A 27,805-nucleotide genomic window follows, 5' to 3' on the forward strand; every position below is an offset into this window, starting at 1 on the left:
ATATTTGACCCCATCGCGTAACCATCTCCCGTGATTCCTTCAAGCCAATGAAAGGGCTAAGTCAGAAAGCTGGCGGAGGCGGGGTAGGGAAAGGCGGGAATGTTTTTGTTCTTTCCTCAGCATGGAGGACGTGGTTGCCAAGTATGTATCCCAGAAAATTAGCAAGACCCGCTGGCGGCCGGTCTCAGCTACAACTCTACAGTCTCCCGAAGTCTTCGCTACCGGCTCGTGGGACAACGAGGTAACGTGTAGGAAGAGCCGTCAGGGTGCTTTTGTCGTCTCTTAAATGCTGTTGGTTTTAAATTAGTTTATATGTAAATTTTACTGTTATGACTCTTTTGTACTCCGCTCTGAGCCCGTTCGCAGGAAGGGCGGGCTAAAAATCGAATAAATTTACTGCTTTCGATGCCAAGCATGCGTTATTGATGGCTGTTTTCACAGCCTCCGCGTTTCGTCGTCAGGCTGCTCTTTAGTGGTTCGGATTAGGATAATGCGATGTAAATTTTAATTTAGATAGATATGTTGATCTTAATTTGAGGACTGGACAATGTTAGAGGAAGATTTGTATGTTGTGATTGTTTGGGGTTGGCTAGAAAAAAATGAATTTCTGTTCATAAGCCTTTTTTTACACTGGGGGTCACAGCTTAATTTTTCCTTTTTCTCTGCCCCAGTGCAGTAGGTTACTTGATCTCTAGAGTTTTTCTAGAATCTATTGTTTTATTACAATTTAGTATGTTTGGTCAAGTTGGGGCTCACAGAGAAGCTACAGAAACCAGACAAAATATATTAAAATTCAAATTAAAGTGTTCACTTGGGAGGAGATTCTCAGATGGTTTCTCGCTGCTGTTTTTTCTTACGGTCACATTCAAAACAGTTGGAACAACTGTGTTGGTATTCTTTTCGATGGCTATGTGAACCCTGTGAATATGGTGATAGTAAGTAACATCTGTAAAACAATATTCAAACTATTAAAGACTCCTTAGAAATGAAATTGTAGTTTCCATATGTTGGTAAGTGATAAACAGCTTTCTATAAAAAATGGTGATCCTCAACTAAGGTTTAGGTTTGCCTTTCTTTTCTTTTCTGTCCTTTTATAGGAAAATAATATTTCTATATGGTTGGTTGGAGACTTTGAAGGCTTGGGCGTGAGTGGAGAATATCATGGAGAACCACATCTGCTATGTGATATCCAACATAGTGGTGATGTTATGGATTTGCAGGTAAAAAGTACCATACAGTGGTTTTTAAGTGACTAAAAAGTGTAAAGTAAGATGCAAAGCAAACTCAGTTATTCAAGTAGAAAAATGAACTCCTTAGTTCTGTTGTTTGGTAAACCTTCGCCATAGGACAATGGCCACTGATTTAGCAGTTGACTAGTAAAATGAAAATCTTTAATGATCTTGAGATCTGTGTTTCCTTAGTTTCTGGATCAAGAGAGAATTGTGGCTGCTTCATCCACTGGAAGTGTGACTATATTCAAGCATCATCAAAATAATGAGGTAACAGAATTTATTTTCAGGTGTTATTACTGTTGACGAATACATGCTGTTATTACACTGGCCTTGATAAGGGATTTTTACTTGTACTCTTAGGACCTAAACTGAAAGTTATATATTAGCAATATTCAAATCAAATCAACCTTTAATGGCATATAAAAAAGTTAAGAAACAATAGGTTAAAAGGCAATGGATAGATTAAGATACAAAATATCAGGAATAAAACACAGTTACATAGGATTACGGTTAAATGAGACAACAAAACTGGTCCTTGTCTTGACGAATCTTTTTGGCCCAGTACAGAAATGAGGCAGTGTTCGCAGTTATGTCAGGAGTAGCATCCTTCAGAAGAAGCAGGACCTTATCAGGATCAGCCAGACCCATCTTATTTAGAAGAATATGATCCAAAAATCGACAGCGAATACTTACATAAAAAGGGCAGTACAAAAGAATATGTGAAATGGTTTCAATAGATCCGGACTTACACGGGCATAATCTAGCCGAGAAGGGTATATTATGAAATCTACCATATAGAACTGCTGATGGCATAACATCAAATCTTGCCAGTGAAAAGGCCCTACGCTGTTGAGGACTTTGCAAAGAATAGAGATAAGAAGCCATATGGCCGACATTGAACGAAAGCCCTAGACTCACAGGAGAGCAAGTTTTATTAGCGGCACTGAGGAGATTTTGAAATTCAATATCCAGGATTCTGGCTTTAATCATGCGCAATGCCTCTGTTTGTGAGAGCATAGATAATGACTCTATGGACAAACCAACAGTGCGAATCTTTTTCTCGATAGAGTCTAGCCAACTAGAGTATCTAGATTCTGATAACATTTGACTAATAAGACTAGAAGGGTCAGAGTTATAGTGTATTCGCAACCAGTATTTGACAGTTAAAAGCCATGCCCTAGTTTCAAGTGGAACCTGCCCCGATTCTAGGCATAGGGCTGCATAAGGCACACAACAAGGCATTCCCAGAATTTTACGAAGAAATTTGGATTGGATACGTTCCAAAGAATAATCAAACGCACCAATCCATAATGGGATACCGTATAGTAGTTGAGCACAAGTTTTGGCCTTAAAAACTTTCAGAGCAGCCGGCACAAACTGATTGCCCTTATTGAAGAAAAAACGGCAGATAGCCTGGGCACTGGCCTTAGCCATATTGGTTGCAGACCTTCGCTGTACAGTCCATGATGCATTATGTTGAAAATAAATACCTAGGTACTTAAAGTGTCTGACCTGCTCTATTCTATTTCCATTAAAATCCCATTTGAATAATTTCCAAGTTCTTGAAAAGACAAGGATTTTTGTTTTTTCAAAATTAAGTTGGAGCTTATTGATTTCAAAATACTCAAGACAGGGCTAAAAAGGCGCTTCAAACCCACACGCGTGCAAGACATTAATACAGCATCATCTGCATACAGTAACAGTGGCACGTGAGTGGGACCGAGTTTAGGGCTATGACCGTCAGCGCCAGACAACACAGGAGCTAGATCATTAAGGAAAAGGTTAAATAAGGTGGGGGCTAGAATACAGCCCTGTTTAACACCCTTATTAGATGGAATTTTTGCCGTTAACTTTCCAGCTAGAGAGCATTTAACCTGACAAGTTGTTGAGGTATGCAATTTTCTAATAAGAAAAAGTAATCGCTTATCAATATTCATTTTGTTCAGTTTGTCCCAAAGTAAGCCTCTGTCTATGGAGTCAAAAGCTCCTTTAAGGTCTAGGAAGGCAGTATATAACTTAAGCTTAGCCCTCCTAGTGTATTTATTTACCAGATGGGACAATATAATACAATGATCCAGTGTGGATTTCCCATGGCGGAAATAGCAATATTACTCTTTCCTGTATGTGTAATTGCTGCTGATATAAGGCAATTGCCAGATACATTTGTGGTCTCTTCCCCCCCACACCCAGGTTTTTTTGGCAGTCATTCATTTCCAGACTGGAACATTCCATTTTGGGTCCTATATTAAATGTGTATTGCCTTACAAGTGTAATAGGGACTTTGTTGTATGTTGTAATTTGTACCTCTGAAGAAGGCCTCTGCAAACCAAAATGCACCAGGTTATACATAGTTCCTTTTCATGCATTTGTCACTTTTATGATTTTATGAGGTTTAACTTGGGCCCCTATGAGATTTTGATACCTACAAGTTTTTTAATGTTTGTGTAATAAACTTGTACTTTTGTCTTTAACTATTGCTGTTTTTAACTTTTGGTCTCTTTCTAGTACTCTAAACTTCTATTGGAGGTTATTACTGTTGTGCCAATAATTGTATGGCTTTTGTAGTTAAGGCAAGGAGTTAAACTTGAAACTCTTGAATGCTAAGAATGTATTTTTAAATGTATCAGTTGTTTACCTTCTGCTTGCTTGGATACTGCTGTAGACTTCTTTATACATATTCTCTTGGAATTACTTCCCAACAGCTTTCAATTTTTGAATGAGTTGCAGAAACAAGCAGGGCTTTTTTGTAGCAGGAACTCCTTTGCCTATTAGGCCACACACCCCTGATGTAGCCAATCCTCCTACAGGACTCTTAGTACAGGGCCTACTGTAAGCTCCAGGAGGATAGGCTACATCGGAGATGTGTGGCCTAATAGACAAAGGAGTTCCTGCTACAAAAAAGCTCTGGAGAGAAATCTGTTAAATGCTATTAACTGACTATGTAAATGGTTACACCCTAAATGTCATAGTGGATTTACTGAACACATGCCTGATGTATGGGGAAACACTGACATAAGCTTGTAATCATGCTCTTTTACATCAATAAATGCCAGTGACCAGGAGCTACTTCTGAGCAAAAATACATAGGATTGAACTGCAGAATCAAAGTACTAAAATGTTGCTATATTTTGAAAACCCAAGCAAGTCTGTAAACTGGTTGCTCAGAAATACTTGAATTTAAGCTGATGTAGATTGATTGTAATGGTTCATCTGATTTCTAAACAGCCCAAGGTTTTGGTGTTGGTGTGTTTTTAACAGAAATTAGATTTTTGGACTGTAAAATGCTGTGTTTTCTCATCTAGATGTTTCTAAATACAATTGTTGTTTTGATTCTTTCTCACTTGTTTCATAGACTCTATCCATAAGCCGGAAATGGGAGAAGGCACATCACTATAATCCTTCATATAGTAGTGCTTCATGCACTGGGATCATATGTAACAGCCCTGAAATCTTTACTGTTGGGGAAGATGGCAAAATAAATTTGTTCACAGCTGAACGTGTAGATGCTGTTCGTACATTAGGTAGGCAGTTGACTTCTTCGCTCATCCAAAACTCTTGTTCTGGCATGTTGTAAGCTGCTTTGTTAGTCTTAAAAGTTGGGGTAAAAGTGCCATCAGTTGCATTTTCCTGGGAAGTAATTATGGCATTCCTGTAATGCTTTGTATCATTGCTTGTGTTCAAGTCAACAGGAAAATGACAGCCTTGGATGAAACAACCACCACAATGCTGTATGAAGTTGAAGAATATTCTAGACTTTTCCAGACTTTTATGTAGACTATAAGGTTCTATTATTTTATGTAAAATAAGGTTCCCCAATGGGTGCCATGATGCCTGTGGGATACCTTTCTTGAGATTTGCCCTGTGTTTTGAAACAGGTATGGCTTCTGAGAGGCCACTGGAGATCTGATTGGCTGAGCAGATTTTTCAAAAGTTGCTTTGGTAGCTGTGACAGACCACAGGCATATGCATGCTTAGAGGCGGTGCATATGAGTGACAACTAATAGAACTCACTCTGAATGGGGGACTGCAGCTAACTGTTGAGAAAGGAGGTCAGTTAGGTACTTGGAGAAAGCAGTTGGAGAGTAGAGCAGTTGGAGATTGGATGAAGAATGAAGCAGTTGCTTGAGACATTCTCTCATGTGAGAAAAGCCTAATAAAGCAGAGTCTGTGCCAGAGCCAGTGTAGAGTGGCTTGGAATATATGAAAGACTTGGTATAGACTGTACCCAAAAGTACAAATAGTTTCTCTGTGTGTAAAACAAAGGATCACATCTTGAGAGGGAATTTTAGTTCTCCAGTATCAAGCTTACTGTCCAGTAGGAGAAGACTGTCAAACTGGAAGATCAGGATTTGGCAAAGGCATTGAAAGGCCCTCAGAAGCCAAAGTCCCAGGTTAATTATCTTAAAGAGGAGATAATAATGGTCTTGCCAGAGAAAAGGGGTCTAGGGGGACGACCTTAGTCTTAACCAAGGTGACAACACTGAATACAATCTCAAGACTGTATGATTATCTAGTGTAGAGTTTAAAAAGGAAATCTGAACAACCTTTAAGACTAACCATAACATTGTTTAAAGCTTCAGTGAAAGTCAAACCTTTACTTGTGAAGTTAGCAATCTCAGAGGCAGTTCTGTGTTTAGTTTTTAGCTGTCTGCCTACATATTCCTAATCCCAAACCCTATGCACATATTGATTCTTTTCACTACTAGTCTGTTCAAATAAGCCAAAAGTTGTTTAAATCTTTAACCGTGCCTTTCATGCCAGTTTCTGGAGGGAAATATTTGAAAACTGGAGAAACAACAGGGTGATTGTTTTAGTGGGGTGATAAAGTGGTCACCTTGTCATAGTAGCAGCTACCAATACAGCACAGGGATCTTTGTTGATAAACTGAAGATAAACTGTATGCAAATAATTTTTTTAAAAAAGTATGTTCATTTTAAAAGGCATCCTGTTAAACAGAGCTTCTGCCTGAAATGTTGAAAAGTTAATATTAGAGTTATGCATTGCCTCCCTCACTTCCTGTGATTTTGCAGTTGGTTCCATCTTTTGTGGCAGTGATTTTATTGTGCCCACCATTGGGTGCCAGAATTCCAAAGGTGCCCATGGGTCAGAAAGGTTGGGAACCCTTGATATAGAACCATCCATTGCAATGAAGCCATCCATTGAGGCCTAAGACTATAAAATGAGCAGTACAATTTGGCAGCTCTCCTAGGCTTTGGAACGCTAGCTAGCTGGAAGATCCATCTTCTTAATCCAAGTGTCCGGTAGGCTTTTGGAGAAGAGCACTTGTTGGGGAAACTAGGGGTCCAAAAACCTTTACATGGATTACCATCCCCGCTATGTTTGTTGGGGATGGAGAAACTGGCTTCCCATTTGTATCAAAAGAGAGACACCTGTTCCAAAATACCTTTTTTTATTTGACTTCAAACCCAAATGTATAACCTTTTAAAACATATAAGAATCTAGTATATAGCATACAAAACTAATCAAATTAATTAGAGTGCACTGTTGTCACATTCTCAGGGTGCAGGCAGGCAGGAGTCCAAAGCCAGTCCAAGGTCAAAGTCCAGGAAGTCAAGCAAGAGCCAAGTCACCAATGCAGAATCACAATCTGGAATCAGAAGTCAATGTCCAAAAGCCAAAAGGTCAGGGTGCCAAGGAAATCAAGCAGATCAGGAAGGAGCGTGGATGCAAGCCAGAGAATAGACGTTGCTTCCACAAGGTTACCAGGTCCTGGGTGGAAGCTATATGGCAGTCTCAATCAGCCTGCTCCCTGGGTGGCAGTGACTCTGCTAGAACTCAGGGCTGAGAGATCTGAAGCATTGGTGTGCTTCATGTCTTCGCTCTGAAAGTTCTTTCCAGAGCCTGCTTCAAACTCTTGAGATGGGAGGAGGAGAGCTTGGAGGAGATTGATTGTCAACAGCTGACACTGGTGCCTGAAGAGTGATTGATGGGCCAGCTGCTGTTTGTTCAGCTGAGGAACTGACTGGCAACTCTTCCAGGTCTGTTAACCCTTCCAGCTCCTCGTCAGAGCTCTTGACAACTGTAATTTTATAAAGGATATATCCTGGTTATTCTGTCAAGACCCATAATCCAGGATGGTTGGCAAGAACAACTCTGAACAAGACTAAATTCAGAAATGAAGTATCTTTTTCCATCCATAGGAGCCAATGTAACTGTCAGTCAACTCTGATGAGCATCTGACATACATCTCTGACGTGCATGATAAAGCTCAGCCCATTCTTTCTGTCTCTGGGGGTCAAGAATCAGGGAAAGCTAGAGTGACTCAGATTCTGGGAAGCTAGGTTCTGATATTCTGTTCAGAATTTGATAGTGTATAATGTTAGAGTATTTTGCACGCAGCAGAAGAGCTGAAGGAGAGGGACAGGCAAAAACACAGGAATTAATAGACAAGAGAAACAGATGTATTCAATGGTAGATATATTTACCAGGATAGTATCCAATATTCAGAGTCGTTGCCAGGCCAAGGTCATACACAGTAATCAGTACACACTTCAGTAGATAACAGTATACAGCAGTAAGTATACACAGCACGATCCAAGCACAGTAGCCTAGGATCCAACACCAGCAGTGTCTGCTGCCACCCAGATAGTGGGCCGCACAGTACCCACAATCCTTACAGGCTGACTGAGCAGGCTCACTGAGCTTCCCTAAGTACACGTACCAATCATGCAATCTTACCAGAAGGTTGCATCAGCTCTGTGAGTCAGCGCAAAGCCTAATTACAGGTGAGGTCATCCCACCTTACCTCAGTAACAGGTAACAGCTGGATCATGATGCAGCATGACTCAGCATGACATTGCAGAAACAACATTACTATTACTAAGATGGAGTCAGTCAGCCATTTTAGGACTGAGTTCCAACATTCTCCTCTTAATAGTTCTGTTCGTTTCTCAATCCGAGCTTTTTACAGTGCTCATTATGCTTTTCCATAGTCTGGGGTTTGGTAAACATATCTGCTGTATTGTGGCCAGTATCACAATACCTTATGTTTATCAACCCTTCCATGATACATGATCTGACATTCTGGTACCTTATGTCAGTGTATCTATTCCTTGTCTTTACTCCTTCCGCTTTTGCAATCTCAATCACAGCTTGATTGTCTTCCAGAACTTCAACAGGCTTCTCTGCCTCTATATGCAGGTCCTTTAGTAGCTGTCTAAACCATTCTACCTCAGTACAAGCGGTAGAAAGGGCGCAGAACTCTGCTTCTGTGGTGGACAAGGCAACCACACGCTGCTTTTGTGTCTTCCAGCATACTAACACCTCTCCCAAATATATGGAAAGACCTGTTGTTGACTTTCTGGTTTCACAGTCACTTGCAAAACTTGCATCTGTATAGACTTTCAGTGCTAGCTCCCCCCTAGGTTCGATATAAAGACACCAGTCAGCAGTGTTCTTTAAATATCTCAACACTCGCTTAGCAGCAATCCAGTGATTCTGCTTAGGGTTCTGGGTAGCTCTTGCCAACAGATTACAGGCTACTGATATGTCTGGCCGTGTCCAATTACTGATATAGCTCAGACTACCAATTAACGACCTGTACATTTCAACATTACATGGTGGGCTATCTGTAACATCATTTACAAAGCCAGTCACCATAGGGGTTGAAACAGTTTTGCAATCAGTCATCTTGTACTTGTCCAACAAATCTATGATTTTAGGTTTTTGTGACAGTTTAAAACCTTGTGTAGTTTTTGCAATATCTACACCCACATAGGTCTGTACAGTACCAAGATTTCTCAGTTTAAACTTCTTACTTAAGGCTGAAACAATATCATCTGTTTGTTTCTTTGTCTTGGTTAGAATCCCCAAGTCATCCACAAAAGTAAGAACAATACATCTTGTTTCACCACTTCCCTTGGTAAACACACATGGATCAGCAATGCTCTGGGTAAACCCTAGCTGTTTAAGTGTACCCACTAGGCATTTTGACCATTGATGACCACTTTGCTTTAGACCATACAAGCTCTTATTTAGCAACCAGTATCCCTTTCCAGTACCAGGAATACCTTCTGGTCTCTTTAAATAAATTTGGTGCTCCAAATTAGCATTTAGGTATGCCACACAGACATCCAAATGGGTAAAATGGAGTTTTTCTCTGGCTGCCACAGTTAACGCAGTCAGAAGTGAACTGCTCTTTAACGTTGGAGCAAACACTTCGTCGTAAGTCTCATTAGTCTGTCTGCAACCTTGTGCTACAAGCCTCGCCTTATACTTTTTTCCCCCAGACTGGTCTGTTTTCACCTTGTATACCCATCTAGTGCCTATGGGTTTTACACCGGCAGGTACAGTATCAGTCTCAACATAAACATTTAAACGTTTCAGGGAAGAAAGTTCATCGTCCATAGCAGCCTTCCAGTTACACTGCTCTTCCTTGGACAAAGAGAAAATGTCAGTATATTTCTCAGGCTCATGTATAGCAGACATTACAGGACTAAATCTCTCAGGAGCTCTTCTTTCACGTGTAGATCTCCTCAATGCAGACTCATCAGTTGGCACATTCCTCCCGGATAATTCCTCACTGGTAGGCATCATATCCGTCTCCTCCTCGTCACACATCTCTTCTTTTGGGGTTAACTCAGCCGCCTCTCCCTCCTCTGGGTTGCTAGGCATCGAGCTGACTTGTAACCGGATTCCTTGGTCATCCTCAGGACAGAACGCTGGCGATTGGGTGCAGCGATCCCAGCCCTCTGATCTCTCCAGAAACGTGGCTGAAGCACTAATCACCACCTCACGACTGTCGAGTGTGCCAAAACGATAACAGCTCCCGTTTCTCTCATACCCGAGAAACCTCATACGTCTAGCCTTCAGTTGGCCTTTACGTCTGAGCTGTTGAGGAATATGAACAAAAGCTGTAACTCCAAATACATGCAAATTTGCCAAGTTAGTTACCTTGTCATGCCATAGGCTTGCTGGTATTTTGCCAGTAGATGAACACCAAACTCTGTTCAGGTTGTAGTTGGCACAGCACATAGCCTCTGCCCAAAATCTCCAGGGCATATCTGCATCACGTAACATACTCTGGCACATGTCTTGCAATGTACGGCCTCTCCTCTCACAAAAAGCATTATGGGTAGGTCTGTACGGAGCAGTCAATCTGTGCTCAATCCCAAGCTCTGCAAACAAACTTTGAAAACGTTTATTAACAAACTCAGAGCCTCGGTCAGAAATAATGCATGCAGGCACATTTCCAGTTTTTCTCTTAACAAACCTTAGCCAATTCTGCACATTTTGAAAGGTTTCAGTTTTAGCTTTCAACAGGTAAACAAAACCATACCTTGAATAGTGATCTTCTATACTTAAGACATATTTGGCCCCGCCCACTGACTCCTTAAAGGGCCCTATCAGGTCTAAGAACACTAGGTCAAGAGGTTTCTTACTAGTAAATTTACTTGGAGTACGCACAGGAGCTTTTGTAGACTTTACCAGCTTGCAGATTTCACAGTCAAGAAATTCCTTGCAAGGTTTAAGACTAAGGCCTTCTGCCTGTTCCACAGTCTTCTTCAGAGCAGGAAAACCAGCATGGCCTAATTTCCTGTGTAAAAGATGACAGCAATTATCATGCACTGGTTTATTCACACAGACGTTATTACACGTTTGTACCTTGGTATGCAAGAAGTATAAATCTTCCTTCAGCATTGCCTTGACACACACACCATCACTGGTCCTCAGCTCACAGCACGAGGTGTCAAATTGCAGTTTGAAACCTTCCCTGCACAGAGCAGACACAGACAGCAGATTCATCTTAAGTGAAGGAACAAAACCCATTTGAAGCTCCTTCCTTAGGCTTGGCAGGAACACTTTCCCTCTGCCAAAAACAGTTGCTTTAACTCCATCTGCCAAAACAACAGACTGGTTATCAACAGGTGTGTAAGAAGTAAACAAACTCCTCTCTCTACAGAGGTTCTCCGACGCTCCGCTGTCAATTAGGAAAGATTGAGTGTGATTAGTTGACTTACCAGTAGTAACGAGATGCACATTACCACTCTTATCAGCAGACCTCATTTCAGACCGTCTCTCTTTCCCTTTCTGGCCTTGACAATTCCTAAACAAATGTCTAGATGAGCCACACCGGAAGCATTTCTTCCTTACAGCCATTACATTACCTGTTTGACAGTCAGGATCCTCCTTAACAGTAAATCCACTGCCCCTCTCTGGCTTACAGACAGGCTTTCTCTCCGCACGTAGAGAGGAATTGGACTGTCTCTTGCCATATTCATCAAGAAGCCGTCCAGTTACGACGTTCATGGTTAACCCTGTCTCAGGCAAACCCTCCAGGCTCGTTATCACAGCGTCATATGATGCATCTAAAGAACTTAAAAGTATGCACACCTCCTGTGATTCAGAAAACATTTGGTTATGCTCTCTTAGCTCTAGAAACATCCTACGCATAGACTCTATATGAGATAACATATCTGCATTAGCTGCCAGCCTGGTATGCAGAAGCTTCCTCACCAAACGAATCTGAGAACCGACAGTTCCTCGGACGTAAATTTCCTTCAAAGCATTCCAGCAGTCATGAGCCTTCTCCAGTCCTGCTATATGCACCAGCTGGGAGTCGTCTAGAGAAAGACCTATTAAAGACAAAGCCTTAACATCCTTTTTACGCAAAAGGTCTACAGCTTTTCTGTCTTCAGCAGCTGCCAACAACCCCCGTAAAGGAGCAGCCACCACCTCCCACAGCTCTTGGTGCTTTAATAACAGACTGACCTTCTGGGACCACGTAGCATAGTTAGTCCCGTTCAGCTTAGTAATGCTGAGCCCAGAGAAGGAAACAACATTTGCAGCTTCCATCTCTGCTACTTATCACTGGACACCTGGGCAACTTGGCAGTCTGCCTCCGTCTCTTCCAAAACACTGTGTTGCCTCCTCTGTCTTCAGAACAGCAGCACCTCTAGAAACACTGGGAGCACTGGGAGCTCTGGGCCCATAACCAATGTTAGAGTATTTTGCACGCAGCAGAAGAGCTGAAGGAGAGGGACAGGCAAAAACACAGGAATTAATAGACAAGAGAAACAGATGTATTCAATGGTAGATATATTTACCAGGATAGTATCCAATATTCAGAGTCGTTGCCAGGCCAAGGTCATACACAGTAATCAGTACACACTTCAGTAGATAACAGTATACAGCAGTAAGTATACACAGCACGATCCAAGCACAGTAGCCTAGGATCCAACACCAGCAGTGTCTGCTGCCACCCAGATAGTGGGCCGCACAGTACCCACAATCCTTACAGGCTGACTGAGCAGGCTCACTGAGCTTCCCTAAGTACACGTACCAATCATGCAATCTTACCAGAAGGTTGCATCAGCTCTGTGAGTCAGCGCAAAGCCTAATTACAGGTGAGGTCATCCCACCTTACCTCAGTAACAGGTAACAGCTGGATCATGATGCAGCATGACTCAGCATGACATTGCAGAAACAACATTACTATTACTAAGATGGAGTCAGTCAGCCATTTTAGGACTGAGTTCCAACATATAAACATTCCAAAAGGCAGAAGTCATGTAAGGCAAAAGACATGTAAAGTGTTATCTATACCAGAAGGCCACCACACCAACAGCATTCTGCTGCCTCCTGAGAAACAACCAAAGATTCATCTATGGAGAGTAATTTAATGTAGAAATTAAAGTAACAGGTTTAGCAGAGGGCAGGCTCAGTCCAGCCCTAATTCTGCTACAGCATTCCCAGACCAAAGAATACTGCAGACAGAAACACTTTGTGTTGATGTATGCAGTCCTAAGAACCACTCAGTGCTGATTTAGCAAAGCATAAAGAGTGAGTTATTTTGAATATGATGCTTTTGTCGCTGTCAAAATAAAAATCATCAAAACTTTAAATGTCTTTAACAGAAAGGATATGTTAGGTGCAAATAGAACATAAAATCTAAATTAAAGATAAAGGTAGTCCCCTGTGCAAGCACCAGTCATTTTCGAATCTTGAGATGGAAGGATGTTTTCACAGCGGACTTTTTACGGGGTGGTTTGCCATTGCCTTCCCCAGTCATCTACACTTTCCCCCCAGCAAGCTGGGTACTCATTTTACTGACCTCAGAAGGATGGAAGGCTTAGTCAACCTGGAGCGGGCTACCTGAACCAGCTTCTGCTGGGATTGAACTCAGGTCGTGAGCAGATGGCTCCAACTACAGTACTGCAGCTTTACCACTCTGCGCCACGGGGCTCTTTAAAATCTAAATTAGCCATCCATTATTTAATGTGTTTTTCAGTGTGTGTCTGCAATAAGAGGACATATTTCTTTTTATTAGCTTCTGGTATTTTCTCAAGAGTGACTTCATATTTCAATTAAAAATAGATTGTATATGATTTGAGAAATATAAGAAAAGATAACTACATGAAGAAAAGGTTTATGGTCAGAAGGGCACCTTTTTTTCACTGCCACTCTGTAATGTCACTTGTAGTTCAATATCCATGTAGATCCAAGTGGGCAGCCGTGTTGGTCTGAAGCAATAGAACACAGCAGTAGTCAAGTTGCATGTTTAAGACCAACTAAGTTTTATTCAGAATGTAAGCTTTCGTGTGCTCCAAGCAGACTCCATCAGACAAAAATGGAATGGCAAGCAGTCCTAAATATAGAGAAAGTGGGCAGTGAGTTAGTATGTAGAGTCTAATGGCAAACTAGAATGATGTTTAAACCTCTTGAGAGACTAAACCTGGAACTAACAACAAACTCTTATTTATGGCACTTTACACCGATGACATCAATCTGCTCTTTATCACCCTCCATTGTTATTTCAGCCCAGTTAACACTAGCAAACACAGACCCCAATTTGTGATTCTTTTAATCTGCTAAAAACATTTCCGTGACTCTACATACTAACTCACTGCACACTTCCTCTATATTTAGGACTGCTTGCTTGTTTGTTTGCATGTTTGTTTGATGAAGTCTGCTTGGAGCACACGAAAGCTTACATTCTGAATAAAATTTAGTTGGTCTTAAAGGTGAAACTTGACTACTGCTTAGTTCAATATCCAGTTGGTGATTACAGTATCCCTTCCATCATTTGAGAAGTGACCTATAAATAAAAGTTTCAATTTTTGTTTTTATTTGTCCTGATTCAGGTTAATTTACAAGTGGATGTTTTATTTGGATTATCATATGCATTTGTAGTTTTCTTTCTCTCCTACCCCAGTATACAAATTAATAAATTATACATGTACTGTCTCATACAATTTCAAGACGTAATCACCTGAACATTAAATACAACTTTGAAACTACCAAGCTTACCTAATACTATACTGGTAATATCCATTTGTTGTTAATTATTATGAAAAGTTCTGGTATTCCAGACAGTAAAAAATGGCATCTATATTCACCTGAGTTTTTGCTGACCTAATTTAATGTTTGTTATTAAACATATTTAATAAGTTAATTTGCCTAATGCCTATATTCCACAAACATGTATGCCATATATGAGTTGTAATTCTTGTTATGGATTTTCAGTATTGAGATATGATGGATCTCACTGCTAATAAGAAAAAAAGGTTAGATTTTTGCCTTTTTATTTTTCTCTGTAAATAGACACAGCCATTTTGGAGTAAGGTGTTAAATTTCATTTCAGAATTTTATTGATGTCATGTTGGTGACATTTAGTGGAGATAATCATCTGCTGTTTAATGGAGATTAACTATAATCTCATGCTTGTGTGCCATTGCTTTTAAACTTCATAACTGTTAGTCTTTGACCTTGCAGTCTCATTAAAATTTCGCTAAGATTTATTGTAGTCATTGTGGACATTGGGAGAAAGTCTGAAAAGTATAATATGAGGAGGTTTTAACTATCTATACTTGGGCTTTCAGTTATGGTTTACATCTAGAAAATTCTTAATATTAAATCAGCTGGAGGCAACCCACAGTTGGCACTTGGAGAAAGTTGTGTTTGATATTTATCTACTCTCTTTATTGTAATATTTTCTCAATCATAACTTGTTCACAAGTTTTTAAGATGAAATAAATAACACGAATATATTTTTTATTTTCTACAGACAATGCTGACAGTAGTTCTCTCCATGCTGTTACATGTCTTCGAACAACTGAGATCCTGACAGTTAATTCAATTGGCCAGCTCAAAATATGGGATTTCAGGCAGCAAGGAAATGAGCCATCACAAATATTTTCATTGTAAGCAGTTCACTTTTGGATGAAACTGTTAAATCCAAACAGAACATGACATTTAATTAATACTTTAGCGCAGCTTAATTTTGTAGCTGTACCTGATTTTCTCTTTTCTCCTGTTCCCACTCTCCCAGAAGTTTTCTGTTTGAATATTATACATTGGTGCATTTGAAATGGCAAAGTTCTAAGTCTGTTAACTTCATAGATAACAAAATTCCACCCAGCTGTTAATTCTGGATGCTTTTCTGGGTGACTCTCAGTGCAATTTTATGCATGTCTAATCACAAGAAAGCTCCATTGTATTTAGTAGGGTTTACTCTGAGGTAACTGTGCTTAGGATTCTGGACAGGGTATACATTGTCCTGTATTTTTCTTTTAAAACAAAATGGTTGGTTGGGCAAGTATTAAGGTCTGAAATAATTTGGTAATTGTTTTGAACTCCTTATTCAGGTTTCTTCTATTTAAAAGAACTTCACCACCATATCAGATATCAAGTGCTCTTGCAGATTGCAGAGTGAACTGCTCTATATTCATAGGTAGAAGCTAGATGTGAGCTGAAGCCTATGAAGTTTTAAATGTGGTAGTGATTGATACCAAGAGGATACCTAGGTTTATTATTAGGCCAGCAGATGTTGGTTTTCTGAAGCATTGTTAGGATCTATTAAGGATTTGCATATTTTGGAAGTTCAGCTACTCTTGAGAATCAACTTATTTCTAAATAGGCCCAAGCTGCATTTATGTGAAATCTTCTCCTTAGTTTTGTTTGTTCTTGGTGTCCAGGTGTGTTAATGCCTAGTCATTCAGAGAAAAGGACTGTGTTTTGTTAAGACAGGTTTTCCTCCCTCTTCACAGGACTGGGGAAAGAGTTCCTCTACACTGTGTTGACAGGCATCCCAATCAACAACACATTGTAGCTACAGGTGGCCAAGATGGAGCATTGAGTATTTGGGATGTAAGGCAAGGAAGCATGCCAGCTTCCTTACTAAAGGCTCACGAAGCAGAATGTAAGTACAAAAACTAACTGTCATAACTCATGGGTCTTTTTAAATGTTGTCATGCTTCTAATTATTGTTGTGGTCTTCTCCCATGTGCAGAGTCCTGCTTGTTTCTCATCCACCTGTCGGGAGGTGGGACATTTGGGAATAAGAGGTCAGGTTGTGTCTTCTGTACCTCCATTCAGACTCTGTAGTCTACTCAGTTGCATTTATGAGTGGAAAATTTGATCAGACTTAGGATGACAACTGAATGTGAGAGCCAGACTAGTGTAGTGGTTAAAATGTTGGGCTAAGAGGTTTGGGCTGGGTTGCCCCCAGTATGGCTGCCCAGACTCTGCCTCAGAGAGCTTGGAAAGGGCCTTGGTAGCTGTGGCTGGGTGGTTACAGCAGTCGGCTGAAATTAAATCAGTGAAGGTCTTGCACCTAAGCGGGGGGGAGGGGGGAGAGTAGATTTGGGAATCCGACTCCCTGCCTTAGATGGGGCAGAGTTGGTGCCAGCCTAAAAGGTTAGGATCCTGGATGCCTCACTTTCTATGGAGGCCCAGGTCACCACAGTTGCCAGGTTGGCTTTTTATCATCTCTGGCAGATGAGGCAGCTGGTTCCCCATCTCTCCCCCCAGGACTTGGCTACAAGTGACCCATGCAATGGTCACTTCCAGGCTTGATTACTTTAACTTAGGGCTTACCCTTGAAGCTGATCTGGAAACTTCAGCTAGTGCAAAATGTGGCAATACACCTACTGACTGCAGTGGCTGCAGGCGTGCATTCAGCCAGTGCTATGCCAGTTGCACTGGCTACCAACTGAGTACTGGATTTATTTCAAGGCTATGGTTATGTGGCCTGGAACCAACATATCTAAATGACCACTTCTCCCTGGATGTGCCCTGGAAAGCCCTGCACCCGGCAGACCATCATTTACTGTTGTCCCTGGCCCAAAGGATGTCTGCTTAGCCTCAACCAGGGCTGGGGCCTTTTCCACCCAGGCCCCAGCCTGGTGGAACATGCTCCGATCTGAGATCAGGGCCCTGCAGGACTTACTACAGTTTCACTGTGCCTGTAAAATGGAGCTGTTCCGCCAGGCCTTTGGTTGAGGTGGCAAGTACCCAATTATTTTAGCCTCCCTTGCTGAAGCTTTCAGTTGCATTTGCCCGCATGGATGGGTAAGATTATTGTTTATTAGTTGCTTCCAGCTATTTCAGACTGTCAAATCTTATTAACTGTAGTACCTGCTTTTTAAGTGTTTTTAACTATTTGTTGGTATAATTGTTTTAATGGCTTTGTAGAATCTTCTTGTGGCCCACACTGAATCTGCTTGCTGGGAGGGAAGGATATAAATCAAAATAAATAGTATCTGAGAGTCCCAGGTTTAAATCTCCACTCTAGTGTGGATGTTTGCCAGGTGACCTTGGCCAGTCTTTCTCTCACAGCCTAATAATCTTCCTCACAACATTGCTGAAAGTAAAGTGGAGGTGGGGAAAAGGATGTTATTAGCTGCTTTGGGTTCCCATTGGAGAGAAAAATGGGGTACAAACAAATAGGCAGATGGAAGGAAGCAATGTGGGGACTGGGTGGGTCAAGAGGGTTAGAAGAGAAATAGGACTGTTGGAATGGTATGGGGAATACTCTAAACACTGCATCCATGTAGGAAGGACTATATCTGTACATTTCTTTCTCCATTGCGTAATTCACAGAGTATAATAATGCAATCAGAAAGAATCAACAGTGTGTCTTGGGCTTCAGAAATAAATACCAGTCCTAGGTGTACTTTTTTACAAAACCTTTTTACAAAAACCTTGTTAGCTTGCCATTTTAAGGCACTTGTCACTGGCAATTTGGTGTATTACATTTCCAAAGGAAAATTTATCATTTGCATTACATGAACAAACAATTACCCAGAAATAGGTGGAGTTTTCTATTAGGGTAAGCTTGTTACCCATGTTGAGTGTTGGAATATGAAGTTACTCCAACTAAGTTTCATTAACCAAGTTCCGCTATCATTCATTTCTTCATCTCAGTTATGTTTGTCTCCCGCCATGTTTTTTTTCTGCTATAAATGTATTCTAAATGGTTCCTAGCTTGCTTCCAAAAACAATTTTGATAGATGGCCTAAAGTGATTTGTATAAAGAGAAAGTACATCTGATTAGTAGAATTTGCTGTTTTGTGCAAGTGCCACCTTCGGGCCAAACCTTATGAAGTATATTCTCCATTAACACCTGCTGAGATAAAATTTGACTGCATTTCTAGGGTGGAGTACCTACCCTGGACTATTTGGTGCCCTTCTTCACCATAAAGTAAATAGTCAATGGGGTTTGTTTTCAAGCATTTTAAATGTTGGTTCTGTTGCCGTTTTCGTAGTTTGGCTGTTCCCACAGTCTAAATTGGAATAAGAAACAAATATGAAAAAGGTACGTGTTGCTGGCTAGTCTTGCTTAAGAGCTCATAAGTGGAAAAATTAGAAGGCTGCAGGCTGATGTCTTTCACTTTTCCCCATCAGATTAGATGTGTCCACCCTCACTATAAGCTGCCAGGTCTCTTTCTCCACAGCACAAAGTGGGAGTTGCAAAATCTTGCCCCTGTCATAGCACATGAATGATACTGGTAGTGCAAAAGTTTTGTTTGCCATTAGCTCTTCATTTCCTATTGTTGTGCAATAACTACATTTACGCATTGAAAACTGGATTGGGTTTGAAAATCTGTTGAAGTGTTTTGCATTTTTTTACAAGAGCTCAAATGATTATTTTCTGCTGTTCTAGAGGGCAAGAGTTACTCTAACGGGTTTAAATTAGAGATAAGTGGAATGGTAGACTTTAGTTAAATATTAGGAAAAATTTTGGAATGGTAAAAGCAGTTCAAAGATTGAATTGCCCCATCAAGGGTGTGTGAGCTTTCTCTTGCTCGATGTCTTCAAGCAGAGACAAAGCAACAAATATAATTTCCCCTCCGTGTCAGGCTACATTACTGGGCAAATGGGAGAATGAAAACAAATTTAAATTTCAGCTGTAAAGATAAAAAAGCTAATGTGAGAAATTACACATATTTTTTGAAAAAAATGTTTCCTTGGGCTTTCTCAAGTTTATCCACTAGATATCTTATACTATGTGGCTACAAGAATAATAATTGAAAAGTAACTTTTTCAGAGTTGCTGTATTCCATGAATTACAAAGCCTCTTATAACTTATAACTTTAAACTGATTTTTTAAAAAAACAAACAAACTTTTTCCTGCTTTTATCTTCAGCTCCTGGCATGTGTTACTAGCAGCCAGTTATAACAGAGTGATCTGTGTCTGCATTTTGTACAATGATTTTTTACAAAGAGCCCCGTGTACAAATTTTGTACAAGAGCCCCATGGCGCAGAGTGTTAAAGCTGCAGTACTGCAGTCCTAGGCTCTGTTCACGACCTGAGTTCAATCCCCGGGGGTAGCTGGGTTTTGCAGGTAGCCGGCTCGTTTGACTAAGCCTTCCGAGGTCAGTAAAATGAGTACCCAGCTTGCTGGGGGAGAAGTGTGGATGACTGGGGAAGGCAATGGTAAACCACCCCGTAAAAAGTCTGCCATGAAAACATTGTGAAAGCAACGTCACCTCACAATCGGAAACGACTGGTGCTTGCACAGGGCCCTTTCCTTTCCTTATGTGTAGACTTCTTTACTGTGTAATATATATGTATGTTTGCTCATTTAGTGTGGGAAGTGCATTTCCATCCTTCCAGTCCTGACCATCTATTCACTTGTTCAGAAGATGGATCTCTGTGGCACTGGGATGCATCCATGGATGTGTCTGGGAAAAAATCTGTGCTGCATACAGGTAAAATTTAAGTTTTGTACTAGCCTGAAGCGGTAGAGTTGCTGTATTTCAGTTCTTTAACGCTGAGGGGCTTATTTTTCATATTAAGCAATTGTTGGTTAAATTCCAGTCAAGTACACTGAATTGTAAATTATCAGTTCTTTTGTCCTTGCTTTGCCAATTATCCCCCCCCCCAAAAAAAACTACTTTGAAATACTAAGACAGTAATAACAAGAATAATTATAGAATGTGATCAATGTTCCCTCTAATCTGTGGAGTCTTCTAATTTAAAATTCTACTTGGAGAGCTACTTACATTAAAATTGTGAGCGAGCAATTTGGCTACTGCATAAATTCGTTTGCTCTGGAGCCATCCTTCCTGAGCGGAGACAAAAATGTGTGAGTCAGAGGCTAAAAAACTGTGAGCTAGCTCACACTAACTCAGCTTAGGGGTAACGCTGAATGTGATATGTTGATGTTACACTTCAAACCGTTGGTCATGTTTTACTGTACTTCTTTCTAGAGATCATCTGAAAATCTGTGACAAATTGTATGGTTTTTTAAAAAAATAATATGGCAGTACACTACTGAAATTCACAGAAAGCAACAATAAATCTTGTCAGATTTTTTCATTCTAAAATATGATATGATAAATATCAACCACTTGAAAACTGCTCCTCCAAAATTTTTGATAATACATATATTTTGTCACTAAAACAACTAGATCTTATTGAATGATTCAGTAATAGTTCTGCCCTGGGGAACGAAAGAAAGAGCCAGAGCTTCCTTTGCATAGTCCCTACCATCAGGAGAGCTACAAAGAGTGCTTTTAAGATTAGCAACGTTTTAGTGAAGGTACAGAGAGAGAAAGAGAGAGTGTTTTGTTGGGCTTGTTATGGTTGTAACTGGTTTCCTCCTCTTTTTCACTGTACTCATGCCCTTCAATCTTTCTCAATAGGAAAGCCTGTGAACTATTTAGAAGAGAAATATCAGCATTAGGCTGAGAGTGTGTTCCATCCTAGGTTTACCCAGCAAATTTTCCTTAATTTTTCTTTCACATTTTCCTTTGATTGGAGGTCTTGAATTTAGACTTCCCAGATAGTAGCCTGACACTGACCACTGTACATGGCTGTCTCTCTGTTCTTGTAGTTGTTTTTTGGTGGGGAAGTTGTATTCTTTTTTGAGTTGTAGTCGTTTTTATTTATTTATTCCGTAACTTATATCCCGCCCTTCCCACAAGTGGCTCAGGGCGGCTTACAACAAACAATAAAACAATAAAATCGGAACAAAGTTATTACATTTAAAATCAAGCATTTAAAAACCTAAAAAACCTTAAAATTTTTACATTGAAGCTATACAGTATAATCACAAAAATCTAGAAAGCTACATTTGTCCAGTCAGGCGTAGGCTAACCGGAAGAGGGTCGTCTTACGGGCCCTGCGGAACTGAGTAAGATCATTTTCTGGGGAAAATGATAGTTTTGTAGACAAGCACATAGCCCTCGGTCTGTGCCATGGTGCCTTCACATGTTCTTGACTAGTATGTGCAGCAACTTCTGTACAAAAGTTCACAATGCCCAACTGCTTCATGTTCCTCTGGATCTTAGGCTCAAAGCATTGTCCCTGAGATGTCTATAATGTATGTCAATGAATCAAAAGTAGGTTTGCAACTTACATATGTTTACACCTGAACAGCACATATTCAAGACTGGTACAGCACAGGCATTGTCTGCAGTTTTTGATGCAATAATTCATAGCAAGAGGTGACATTTATCAGAGACTGTAAAACAAAATCTTGCAAGTGTGCTAATATTTTAAGCATGTTTTATTTTAAGTTAAAAAAAATCTTTAATTGTGTCTCTGTGCCCTTTATAAAGTTTATATGTCTGCTACCTGGCATTACAATTTATGGTACACATGCCTTGTCCCGACAAGGTCTCATTTATGTCAAATCCGGCCCTCATAACATATGAGTTTGACACCCCTGCCTTAATAGAATCATCTTAGGATCAGAATATGTACTGTTACCTTATACCATATTTTTCGGTCCATAAGGCGCTACGGACCATAGGATGCACCTTCCTCCTGGGGGGCGATCCGCTGCCTCCGCCTCCGATCCCAGCGCTTCCCCCGTGCCTGCCTGGCTCTAGCTCTGCTTCCAGCAAGCGCTGGGATCGCTCCACGCTGCCCCCACCGCATACCCAGCGCTTTGCGAGCGCCGGCTGCAGAGGGGGCAGCGTGCTTCTTCCGTGCCTGTCTGCCTGTCTCCAGCTCTGATGCTTACAGCAAGCGCCAGGATTGCTCCCTCCGCCCTCTGATCCCGGCGCTTGCTTTAAGCATCAGAGCTGGAGCCAGGCAGACAGGCACGGAGGAAGCACGCCACCCCCTCCGCAGCCGGCGCTCGCGAAGCGCTGGGTTTGCGGAGGGGGCGGGTGCTTCCTCCGTGCCTGTCTGTCTGGCTCCAGCTCTGATGCTTAAAGCAAGCGCCGGGATCGGAGGGAGCGATCCTGGTGCTTGCTTTAAGCATCAGAGCTGGAGCCAGGCAGACAGGCACGGAAGAAGCACGCTGCCCCCTCTGCAGCCGGCGCTCGCAAAGCGCTGGGTATGCGGTGGGGGCAGCGTGGAGCGATCCCAGCGCTTGCTGGAAGCAGAGCTAGAGCCAGGCAGGCACGGGGGAAGCGCTGGGATCGGAGGCGGAGGCAGCGGATCGCCCCCCAGGAGGAAGGTGCATCCTATGGTCCGTAGCGCCTTATGGACCGAAAAATATGGTATAAGGTAACAGTACATATTCTGATCCTAAGACAGGCACGGGGGAAGCACGCCTGCCCCCTCCGCAGCTGGCACTCGCGAAGCGCTGGGTTTGCGGTGGGGGCACCGTGGAGCGATCCCAGTGCTTGCTGGAAGCAGAGCTGGAGCCAGGCAGGCATTAATAATTCAAAAAGTGATTTTATTCTTGAGGCATATTTTCTGCTCAATAAATACTACTTTTTTTTTTTTAAGTTTCTGTTCGTTAAATGATGCTCATACTATAGAAACTTCCTTGCACATACAAAGCCCTTTGTTCACTCTGTCATGTACCCATTAGATAGCTTTAGGCAAGCAAATAGCCTCATGCATCATTCACCTCATGTCTGCAATACAAGGATCACTGTAATGGCCTAGCAAGTGGTGGGATTGCTGAAAGAATAATGAAAATAATCTATCTATAGCATAAAAATATTTAATGATGCTTTAACAATGTATTCAAGTTACACCCAAGTCTTAGCCATATATTAAATACCATACTGGGAAGACTTAGTAGCCTTTTTTGTAGAATCATAGAGTTGGAAGGGAGCTCTAGGGTCATCTAGTTCAACACACTGCGCAATGCAGGAAATTCACAAATACCCCCCCACACATGCATTGACCCTGTTCCATTCCCAGAAGACGGCAAAAAAAAAATCCCTATCTAAACTGGCCCGGATAAAAATTGCTTCCTGACCCCAAAGTGATGATCAGCATTTCCCTGAGCATGCAAGAAAGGACCACAAGAACTAAGCACTTATGCAGCCTTTCTTGTCCACTCTCTTAAATGATCCCTTAAGATTAGAAGTAATCTTTCTACCCTTGGAGGCCAGGTATGTGGAAATTCAGTCCTCCTGACAGCTAAAATTGCATCTATGAATTCAAAGGCATGCTCCAACAGCAGAATACATAAGAGCTTCCCTTGACATGCAGTTTTATTTGTACAAAAGTAACACAACTTTTTAATCTAGAAATCTGAGCAGAGCAAAGTGGAAGGATGATTGAGAGTCATTTGGAATATGGAAACTAACATTGGTTTCATTCAGAAATTCAGCAGTTTTGATCTAAACTGTAACTTGCATTGGGAGAACTGAGAACAAACGTGGTCATCAAGAGCTATGGAGAAATAGGAAAGGGGTTCATATACAGTGACAAGAGCCCTGTGGCGCAGAGTGTTAAAGCTGCAGTACTGCAGTCGGGGCCCTCTGCTCACAACCTGAGTTCAATTCCAGTGAAAGCTGGTTCAGGTAGCTGGCTCCAGGTTGACTCAGCCTTCCATCCTTCCAAAGTCGATAAAATGAGTACCCAGCTTGCTGGGGGGGAAGTGTAGATGACTAGGGAAGGCAATGGCAAACCACCCCATAAAAAGTCTGTTGTGAAAACGTCATCCCAGAGTCGGAAATGACTGGTGCTTGCACAGGGGACCTTTTCTTTTTCCTCAAATATAGTAACAAACTAAGATGGCATCTAACTTGCTGTAGAGCTGCATTGAAATGAGTCATTTGGCACACAGAAGCAACAGATTAAATTTAGGAGATAGACTCATTTTTCATCCTGCAAGATTTTGTATCTTTATGACCAAACCTTTTAACTATTGCTACTGCAAAACCTAATATTAAGCTCTTTGTAGGTTATCAATAACAAAAGAGACGTAGGATATAAATATTTTATTGGACTTATATCCCGCCCTCCCTGCCAAAGCAGGCTCAGGGTGGCTAAATATCACAACAAAAAATAAATATTACCACAACAAAAAAAATCCTCTGACCTTCACATAACGTCTCCCCAATTGGTCATAATTTCATTATTGCTTTTTAAGGCTCCATTTGAATGAATATTGGAGCCTGTATAGAAAGCAACAGGTTAAACAACCACTGGATGTAGAATTAAACTTACACATAAACAAGCAATGACAAGATCTTCATGCACATTTTTTTGTTCTACAAGAAAACAGTCTCATGATAACTGAGTGTTGTGTAGGATTCAGACACCTTTTTCACTCTATCTAATTTATTTCCCCTCCATATGACAGCCTCTATTCCACATGGCTTTTCTCCGTGTAAATCCAGTCATCCCAAATCTAGTCTTTTTGTAGTCAAAGGGAATCATTCCCTTTTTCACCAGTGGAAAAACTGGATAGGTCTAACTTCTGTACTTGCACTGAAGATTGCTGAGAGATGATACAATAAAATAAAAATACTAGGCACCACAATGAAATTTCTAGGTGTTATTGCAATTTGGTGCTTGGGATTTGTTGAATCCAGTCTTCTTTTTATAACTCAATTTTTTAAAGTTTTATTTTGTTTTTACAGACAAACTCACATGTAATAATAATAATAATTAATTTGTATCATGCCCTCCCCGCCGAAGCAGGCTCAGGGTAGCTCACATAACATAAAATAAAATACAAACATTACAATAATAAAAGCACACTGTTTACACAACATATTACGTATTACAATTCACTTATGTATACTATTACATTAAAACCATCTAATTAAAACCATCAAATTCAGTTCCAACAAATTAGTTTGGTGCTACATGTACAATAATTGTTTTCAAATAACTTACTACTCCAAGTTTAAGTATTTTATCTGTATTGAACATACAGAAGTTTTCTCATTTATGTATTTTAAAAAACATACACTTTTTCAACAAATGTGTTAACGGTGGATTGTCCACCTGAACAAGCTGCACTGACATTTTGTCCTGAACCACAATGTCCCACATTTTTTTCAAGCCATTGTCTCAGTGTAGGGATTTTATTCATTTTGCAGTACCTTGCCAGCACTATTTTTGCCACCGCCAGGAATAACCAGTTTGGTGTAGTGGTTAAGAGCTCAGACTCTTATCTGGGAGAACTGGGCTTGATTCCCCACTCATCCACTTGCAGGTGCTGGAATGGCCTTGGATCAGCCATAGCTCTCGTAGAGCTGTCCTTGAATGGGGAGCTTCTGGGTGAGCTCTCAGCCCCACCCACCTCACAGGGTGTCTGTTGTTGGGGAGGAAGGCAAAGGAGATTGTGAGCCACTCTTGAGATTCAGAGTGGAGGGCGGGATATAAATCCAATATCTTCTTCAATTACAGGTTTCATTTATATTTCTGACATTATTGTGTCACACACAGTTGTTAAAATTGGTGCAAACTTCCCCTACATTATTTTAGGCAACAGAAGTTTATTTGTGTACCCTGTATTTTGGGAGTGGGGTTTACTGTTAGTATAGAAGAACAAGAACAGGATTGACACCCACAAACATCCCATTGGGGATATTGATGTCAAAACATTTTGCGGTATTACTGATTTAATATACAAAACATAATGCAATTTCTTGATTATTTAAGTTTTGAAGACCATAATTGACTTTTTGTGTTTTGAATTTATTATAGGTGGGAGAAGCAGTACATTTCTGTCTCAGACTGCAATTCACCAATCTATAACAACCCCGTGGCTAAACAGTGATCCTGCTAAAGACCGCATAGAGACTACCAATTTAATTTCAAGCCCAACTCTATCTATTAATAGTTTAGATGTTTTAAGCTCATGTCTTGTATATGGAACTGATGCAGAATCTATTTATGTTAAAAAAAACCTCTTTGCATGATTTGTATTTACCTAAACTGTCAGAATCCGGTTAGGGTGATTCCAGCATTTAAATGCAAGATCCACAAGACTTTAACACAGCCATTAATTCTAGGGACATGATTTGGAATGAATCAAAATACAAATATTCATCTTGAGAAGTCTACACGTCAACCTTTCATTAAGTAAAGACATTTCATTAATGTGCAGAAGAGGTTGCTAGGTTTCCAGCAAGTTATCTAATCATCACAAATACAAACCAAGCAGCCAGATTAACAATTTTTCACTAACTCAAGAACGGAACACAAGTGTGAGAAAACTTATGCCTACCGCATTTCTGTGCCTTGAGGTTTCTAGGAGAAACTTTCATACAATACCTTAACCTGTTTTCTCCAAACTCCATATTGTTCAGAATAACATGTTAGAAAGGAGAAGAGCAATAATCAAAAATGTCAAATTATGACTTGTAAAGAATAAGTTGTGACATTTATTTAAGAGCCCCTTCACCGGACACTTGATTTCCCTGTACAGCCTCTGTCTTGAGATGACCACTAATGTACAATGGATCCCATTACACTGGCCTCGTCAGACAGATTTTTTTTTCTTGCACTCCCTTACTCTTAAGTGTGCCTAAGTGCAAAGACTCTGTGAAGTAACAGTTTGAAAAGAATCTTTAAGGACTGTATTGTTTTTATTAAAGCACCATTAAAAATTGGTTGCTGTATCTTTCTTATTAAATTACATTAGCACAAATGATTGAAGAGCTTTGTTCAGACACAAGGATCCACATGCAGGGACAGCCAGTTGTTGTGGTGGAACAGTGCTATTTCTGGAACCAGCTTGGATTCCATATCTGTGTAGCGCAATACTGTATGCGCTCACTGGGCGTAAGACTGCCACCTCAGTCTACACTCCCTGTTTCTACATCTTGAATATATGCTTCTGCCTCAAGAAAGGATTCTAACCCAGTAGTGTTGATTGGTAACATGTCTAGAACTGGAAAGCTGGAAGACACAATGTCTGTATTCCCTGTGTATTCCGGGATTACCCCATATTGGCTACCTGAGAATTTATGAAAGGGAGGATACTGGCTTGCCTGCACAACTGTCCTTTCTTGCATTAATTTCTGTGTTTCTGTTTTCCTAATTAAAGGTGTGTGTTGTGTTGCTTTTTAGTATTTGTCAACTGAACTGTGCGGCTCATAGCTTTTTCTACAATACTTGAGTCCTGATGTGCTCTCCTCAGGGGTCCCAGCTTTAAGGAAGAAAAAGCTGAAAC

At 40.8% G+C, this 27,805-nt stretch overlaps 1 protein-coding gene across 1 annotated transcript; it reads left to right on the plus strand.

The window, feature by feature from the left end:
• Positions 1-27,690, plus strand: NUP43 (nucleoporin 43). Its single transcript, XM_060240759.1, has 8 exons — positions 1-241; positions 1,098-1,220; positions 1,422-1,499; positions 4,585-4,753; positions 15,259-15,394; positions 16,241-16,392; positions 20,064-20,186; positions 26,335-27,690. Exons 1-8 carry the CDS (start codon positions 122-124, stop codon positions 26,547-26,549), a joined length of 1,116 nt encoding a protein of 371 aa, XP_060096742.1. The 5' UTR covers positions 1-121; the 3' UTR covers positions 26,550-27,690.
• Positions 27,691-27,805: the final 115 nt, after the last annotated feature.

This window comes from Heteronotia binoei, chromosome 1 (genome assembly GCF_032191835.1).
Source record: "Heteronotia binoei isolate CCM8104 ecotype False Entrance Well chromosome 1, APGP_CSIRO_Hbin_v1, whole genome shotgun sequence".
Taxonomy (NCBI): domain Eukaryota; kingdom Metazoa; phylum Chordata; class Lepidosauria; order Squamata; family Gekkonidae; genus Heteronotia; species Heteronotia binoei.